At 46.8% G+C, this 7,257-nt stretch overlaps 1 protein-coding gene across 1 annotated transcript in view; it reads left to right on the forward strand.

Moving 5' to 3' along the window:
* Positions 1-7,257, forward strand: part of CUNH20orf194 (chromosome unknown C20orf194 homolog) — a 99,669-nt gene that overhangs the window by 19,246 nt on the left and 73,166 nt on the right. The window contains exon 2 of the mRNA XM_015821289.1: positions 4,869-4,948. Coding sequence (XP_015676775.1) covers positions 4,869-4,948 — 80 coding nt within the window. The remainder of the gene's footprint in view (positions 1-4,868; positions 4,949-7,257) is intronic.

A 7,257-nucleotide genomic window follows, 5' to 3' on the forward strand; every position in this document is an offset into this window, starting at 1 on the left:
TCCAGGGTTTTCTGCTGCAGGAGAAAATGTGACAATAATAATAATAAAGTTGGAAGGGACCTTGGAGGTCATCTAGTCCAACCTCCTGCTCAGGCAGGAAACCCTACACCATTTCGGACAAATGGCTGTCCAGTCTCTTCTTAAAAACTTCCAGTGTTGGAGCATTCACCGCTTCTGGAGGCAGGTGGTTCCACTGGTTAATTGTTCTCACTGTTAGGAAATTTCTCTTTCGTTCTAGGTTGCTTCACTCCTTGATGAGTTTCCATCCGTTGCTTCTTGACCTGCCTTCAGGCGCTTTGGAGAATAGCTTGACTCCCTCTTTTTTGGGGCAGCCCCTGAGATATTGGAAGATGGCTATCATGTCCCCCCTCATCCTTCTCTTCGTTAAACTAGACATACCCAATTCCAGCAACAGTTCTTTATATGTTTCAGCCTCCAGTCTCCTAATCATTTTTGTTGCTCTTCTCTGTACTCTTTCTAGAGTCTCAGCACCTTTTTTATTTTGATTTATGATTTTATTTTGATTTATGTGGCTGTTTCTGATCTTATCAAACAATTTCTATCATGCAGAAAATAGTAGGTGTTTTTCTGCCCACACTCTCCCTGGCGAGAAATTGCCAGCTGGCCTCTGGGTCAGCCTTGGAAATAGATCCTGAACGATCATTTTTCACGCCTTAAATGGTTTATCGGGATTCAGCCCCAGAAAATTACAAGATTTGTTTCTTTGTTTAAAGGGGGGAAATGGACTGAGAGCAAACTTTGATAGAATGTGGTTCATCCAGTCAGATTAAAGATTGAGGGTGTATTTGCATGTGTGTGAGAATATCCAGGCGTTTCTTTAAACACCTCTTTAAAAAGAGCATTAAATGTCCTTTGGTGTCTCAGGCAGAAATGTGAAAGATTGTAACTGAAAAGGGGGAAAAAAGGAGAAAGAGGGGAAAAAATGGTTTATATAGCTGCCCATCTTGCCTATGTGACTCCTGGATGGCTCCCAAGAGAAAAACAAAACCCATATAAATTAGAATTAAAACAGTCAAATAATTAAAAGTTCAATTAACAAGAAAGATAAAAGGCAGGAGAGATTAAAAACCAAATTATGGTTAAAACAATGTTTCTCCATCTCAGCAACCGGAAGACGGCTGGACTTCAACTCCCAGAATCCCCCAAATAGCAATGCTGGCTGGGGAATTCTGGGTATTGAAGTCTAGCCACCTTTAACGTTGCCAAGCTTGCAAAATACTGAGAGGCAGCTGTTAATCTTCGTCTCTTTCTTCAGAATTCGCACCCAGATCCTCAGCATCTTCTTCATCACTGTCCTCAGTGGCTATTCTGGCCTTCCTTTATCTTCAACGTCTGAAAATTCCTACTGGCCGGGAATCATGGAAATGGTAGTCTGGCAAGGCCGGGCAGGGGAGGATGGGCCTGGGAGTCCCCAAGCCGGAGGGCGCCGGTTGGGGAAAGAGAGGCGTTGCTAAGGCCCGCCCCCTTTCTCCGCGTCCGACAGGGCGGTCGCTAGGGGCGGGGCGGGCTGCTCTGCGGTTGCCGGGGCAACGGCCCTCTCCCTCTCCCATTCTTTCTTTTCTCCCCCTGCAAACAGCTGCTCCCGGGCCGTACCATACTGGCGGCGGGCGGGGGTGTCCGTCGTGCGAGGGAGGAGGGAGACTTGGAGGTCCGCCCTGAGGGGGGCGGCGTTGTTGGCTCCTCCCTCCCGCGTCCCTCCCTCCAGCTGCTGGCCCGTTGGTACGGCCCGCCCCTCCCGTCAGAGCGCTCGGCAGGCCCGGCGGACGGACAATGGCGCTGCTCCCCTCGCGGAGCCCGCTGGGGCTGCTGCCGCCCCCGGCCGGCAGGGGGCGCTCCAAGGCGCGAGGGGGCGCCCGGCCCGCCGCCAGGTGAGCCAACCCGGGTCGGCCGCCGCCTTCGCACGACGCGCCTGACCCGTGTCAGGCGCTTCCGGGGCGGCCCCTCCTCGTTCATGCCGGGTTGAAACAATCCCTCGCTGGGGAGCCGCCCCAAGGCGGCCGCGGGTGGGGCAGGGGGCGGGGCCTGGGGGCGGGGCAAGCGAGGGGGCCACGTGTGCAGGGGGGGTCTATATTGGGGGGGATGGGGGGGCACAGTTTTGTGTTCAAATCCTGCAGGATGGCTAAAGCAGATTGGGCCTGGTTGGGATTGGATGGGAGACCACCAGGAGATCCAGGTCGGTGGGGCTGGATAGTCACCCCAAAGCAGGCAGGGGCAAGCTGCCCCTCTGCCTGGCCACCCTGCAGGGAGGCGTCCCCGGGGTTGCCCAGTTGGCCCCAAGCAGGAGAACCGTGAGCAGACCTGGGCAAACTGGGGGTTAGAGGTGGATAGGGCACCACCAGGAAATCCCACGTCTGCAGGCAGGATGACTGCGGTTCTCGAAACCTCTCCCAAGAAGAAAAATCTAAATCCACACCTGGACAACTAGTCAACCAGCCTGCGCGGCTTAGCACCTGGAGTTATATTCAGCCGGACCATTTGACAGTTGGAAGTTTAAAGTGTGGCTGTGTTCCCACAACCACAAATCAGACGGAGCGGGTGCATTTATCAAACCTGGGCTGGTGGGGGGTGTGTGTGTAGAGAGGAGATTTGCAGCTCACCTTGTCAGCGTCATTGTGTGGGTGTAAATTGCAAAACCAGGAAGCAAGGCTAGATCAGCATTTGGGATAGGCGTGTTGTGTGGATGCGTCTTTTAAATATATCCGTGACTTGGGAGCGTCGCTGTAGATGTCTCGAAGCCAGTTGCTTGCCTTGTCCGACAGGGTGATGGTGACGAGAACGTAAGGACGTTTGGGGGGAGGAGGTGGCAAATAAAATACAGGTAGTCCTCAACTTACAACAGTTCATTTAGTGATCGTTCACAGTTCTCACGGCAGTGAAAATAGTGACTTAGGACCGTTTTCCACGCGACCGTTGCCGCCTCCCCAGGGTCACATGTTCAAAATTCAGACGCTTGGCAATTGACTCATATTTACGGCGGTCGTGGCGTCCCTGCGTCGTGTGATCCCCTTTTGCGACCTTCTGACGAGCAAAGTCAATGGGGAAGCCGAATTCACTTAACAACCGTGTGACTCACTTAACAACTTGCAAGGATTCATTTAACAACTCTGTCAAGAAAGCTCGTAAAACGGAGCCAAGTCCACAGATGTCTTGCTTAGCAGCAGAAATGTTGGGCTCCGTTGTGGTCGTAAGCTGAGGACAACCCATACAGATGATTGATCTGGCCTGCTTGTGAGAATCCGGCCTTTTTTCCCCCTGCATCCTTTTGTAGCAACAAAATCCTGCCAAAAAAAAATTGGCAAAAGAGCTCCTTCTCTTGAGCCCTTTGTAAAGAAAGGTTCTTTCCATGCTGACTGGGGAATTCTGGGAATTGATATCCATAAATCTTAAAAAGATGCCAGAGTTGAGAGACGGGAACAATTTCAGGAATCTAAACAAATAAGTTTGCGCTGATTTGGAGGAGGGCAGAATCTGGGAACGTCGCTCTGCCGAAGGGAGAAAATAAATATCCCAAGGCAGTTTTCCCTGCAGTCTCTCCGTGGGCCGGAATTTGGCACCCCGGCTATAAAAAGCCTTGGCCGTGGGTCAGAGCAGCAGTAACGGTTTCAACGGCTCGCAGCAAACACAGAAAGTCCTGGACTTAACGCCGCCACAATTCAGCCTGACGTTTCTGTGGTTATTTTTTAAAGACAGTTTTTGCCGCGTTTTACGGCGGTTCTTGCCACAGTTGTTAAGTGAATCGTGCGGTTCTTCAGTGAATAACACCGTCGTTAAGTGAATCCGGCTTCCCCCCGTTGAATTTGATTGGTCAGAAGGTCACACGAAGGGATCCCGTGGACCCTGGGGACGCTGCGAACTGTCATCCAAGGCTCTGAATTTTGATCCCGTGACCGCGGGGATGCTGCGACGGTCATACAGATGTTTTGCAACTGGGGTTCAGTCCACGGGTCTTGGCAGCTGAAGCCGTTTTGCCTTTGCCAGATTCCCAATCCGTATCTTCTCAGTTGCTAAGAGACTGTTTTTTCTTTTTCTTTTTTGCACTGATGAGGGGGGGAAAAGAGGATTTTATTTTTATTTTTTTAGCATTGGAAGAATACAGGTAGTCCTCGACTTACTGGCACAATTGAGCCCAAAGTTTATGTCGCTAAGTGAGACATTTGCAGCTCTTTTACTCTGCCTGTCTTTCTTTCTTTCTTTCTTTCTTTCTTTCTTTCTTTCTTTCTTTCTTTTTTTTCTCTCTTTCTATTTTTTCTCTTTCTTTTTCTTTTCTTTTCTCTTTTCTCTTTCTCTCTCTTTCTCTCTTTTTCTTTCTTTTTCTCTTTTTCTCTTTTTCTTTCTTTTCTCTTTCTTATTTCATTCTTTCTCATTTTCTTTTTCTTTCTCTCTCTCTCTTTCTTTTTTTCTTTCAATTTTTGCTCCATTTTACAAATTTTCTTGCCACATTTGTTAAGGGAATTGCTATAATTATGAAGATGATATACATGGCCGTTAAGTGAATCTGGCTTCCCCCATTGAGTTTGAATAGAATAGAACAGCTGGAAGGGGTCTTGGAGGTCATCTAGTCCAACCCCCTGCTCAGGCTGGAAACCCTATATACCATTTCAGACAAATGATTGGATAGCATTTTGCAAACTCTGCAGAAGGCAAAATAATAATAATAATAATAATAATAATAATAATAATAATAATAATAATAATAATAATAATAATAATAATAATAATAATAATAATAACTTCTCTGCTTTGCCAATTCAGCCTAAAACGCTTCCTTCTGCAATTGGCGGGGCTGGAAATTCGGCCTCCTTTCCCAGCACGGCCTCTTAATTCTCCTTCCCTGTTTCTCTTCCCAGCTGCAGCCGACTTCGACAAATTCAAAACATTCTGACGGAGAGCAACAAGTCCCAGCCAGATGGCATCCTCTGCATTTTGGGTAAATTCTTTTTTCATCCTTGACCGGTGTGTGTGTTTGCGTGCGTGTGCGTGTGTGTGTTTGTGTGTGTGTGTGAGTGAAAGGGGCAAACGGGGACTCTGTGCCCTGCGTGAGAAGCATTTGATCCGTAGCGAGCTTCTTCGGAGGCAGAAAGTGGCTGCTTTTTGTGGATTTTTCCTCTCTTGCTAAGAAGAGGATGAATGAATAATTTAAAAAAAGGCCCTTATTCTCGTGTGCTGGGCATTTTATGGGGCGAATTCACCCTGACCCTCTCCCAGCTTTTTTTCCTGAACAAGCAGGCAGTGCAGGATAAAAAGGGCTCCGGAATTTGGTTAGATGCACAAGATCCGGCGGCTGTTCGTCTTCCTTGGTGGGATTTTTGCTAAGAAGAGGCGAAAGCCAGCCATTTGGTCAAGCTAGAATCTGGGAGATTCTGAGTTCTAGTCCCACCTGGGTGACTTTGGGCCAATCCCCAGGAGGCGGAGAGTTCTAGTCCTGCCTTAGACATGAAAGCCAGCACAGTGACTTTGAGCCAATCACCAGGAGATTGGGAGTTCTAGTCCCACCTTAGACATGAAAGCCAGCTGGGTGACTTTGGGCCAATCAGCAGGAGACTGTGAGTTCTAGTCCTGCCTTAGGTATGAAAGCCAGCTGGGTGACTTTGGGCCAATCCCCAGGAGACTGGGAGTTCTAGTCCCGCCTTAGACACGAAAGCCAATTGGGTGACTTTGGGCCAATCACCAGGAGATGGTGAGTTCTAGTCCCGCCTTAGACATGAAAGCCAATTGGGTGACTTTGGGCCAATCACCAGGAGATGGTGAGTTCTAGTCCCGCCTTAGACATGAAAGCCAATTGGGTGACTTTGGGCCAATCACCAGGAGACGGTGAGTTCTAGTCCTGCCTTAGGCACGAAAGCCAGCTGCCAGAATTTGAACCAGTCCCTCTCTCTCAGCCCAACCCACCTCACAGAGTTGTCATTGTGGGGAAAATAAGAGTAAGAAGGAGTATTGTGTGTGTTTGCCACCTTAAATTATTTAAGATAAAGAAAATTAAAAGTGGGATATAAAGGGAGGGAGGGAGAAAGGAAAGGAAAGGAAGGGAAGCTATAAGAGGAAGGGAAGGAAAGGAGAAAGGAAAAGGAAAAGGCAGAAAGAGAAAGGAAAGGAAGAAACACTAAAAGCTGCTGCTTGATTTTTCATCAGCGATTTAAGTTCTTCCACCTCTCCGACTATTGCAAAAAGAATCCAGCTCTCTCACCCGTGTCCCAGTACTGCCCTTTGGGTGGCAACCTTGATTTCGACCTTCAGCCCTCCCCCACAGCTGCTTGCACCTTCCCGCGATTTCCCCACAGCCGTGCCGGATGCTCAGCCTCTGTGTCCCTACAGATGTTTTGCAACTGGGGTTCAGTCCTTGAGTCTTGGCAGCTGAAGCCATTTTGCCTTTGCCAGATTCCCAATCCGTATCCTCTCAGTTGCTAAGGGACTGTTTTTTGCTTTCTTTTTCTTTTTGGCACTGGTGGGGGAAAAAAAGAGGATTTTTGTTGTTGTTGTTTAGCATTGGAAGAATACAGGTAGTCCTCGAGTTACCGGGACAATTGAGCCCAAAGGTTATGTCACTAAGTGAGACATTTACAGCTCTTTTACTCTGCCTGTCTTTTTTCTTTCTTTCTTTCTTTCTTTCTTTCTTTCTTTCTTTCTTTCTTTCTTTCTTTCTTTCTTTTTCTTTCTTTTTTCAATTTTTTCTCTTTGTTTTTTCTTTCTTTTCTTTTCTTTCTTTTTTTCTTTTTCTCTTCATTCTTTCTCTCTGTCATTTTCTTTTTCTTTCTATTTTTTCTTTTTCATTTTTTCTCTTTTTCTTTTCTCTTTTCTCTTTTCTTTCTCTCTTTGTCTTTGTCTTTTTCTCTTTTCTCTGTCTTTTTCTTTCTCTTTCTTTTTCTTTCTTCATTCTTTTTCTCTTTTATTGTCTTTCTATTTTTCTCTTTCTATTTTTTTCTTTTCTTTCTCTTTTTTCTCTTGTTCTTTTCTCTTGTTCTTTTCTCTTTCTTCATTCATTCTCTCTTTTTTTCTTTATTATTATTATTATTATTATTATTATTTAAACTTATATGCCACCCTTCTCCCTATAGGACTCAGGGCGGCTCACAGCATATTAAAACACACAAACGCCATTCCCCATAAAACCAATTAAAAACCAAATATTTGTCGCTGTATAATTAATTAAGATTCGAATTAAAATTATCCCTATTTAAAATTCTCCCTAGGCCAGGCCCGCTTGTTGAAAAAGCCATGTCTTGAGGGCGCGGCGAAAAG

The sequence above is a fragment of the Protobothrops mucrosquamatus genome, unplaced genomic scaffold, assembly GCF_001527695.2.
Source record: "Protobothrops mucrosquamatus isolate PMUCROS unplaced genomic scaffold, P.Mucros_1.0 scaffold1297, whole genome shotgun sequence".
NCBI lineage: Eukaryota > Metazoa > Chordata > Lepidosauria > Squamata > Viperidae > Protobothrops > Protobothrops mucrosquamatus.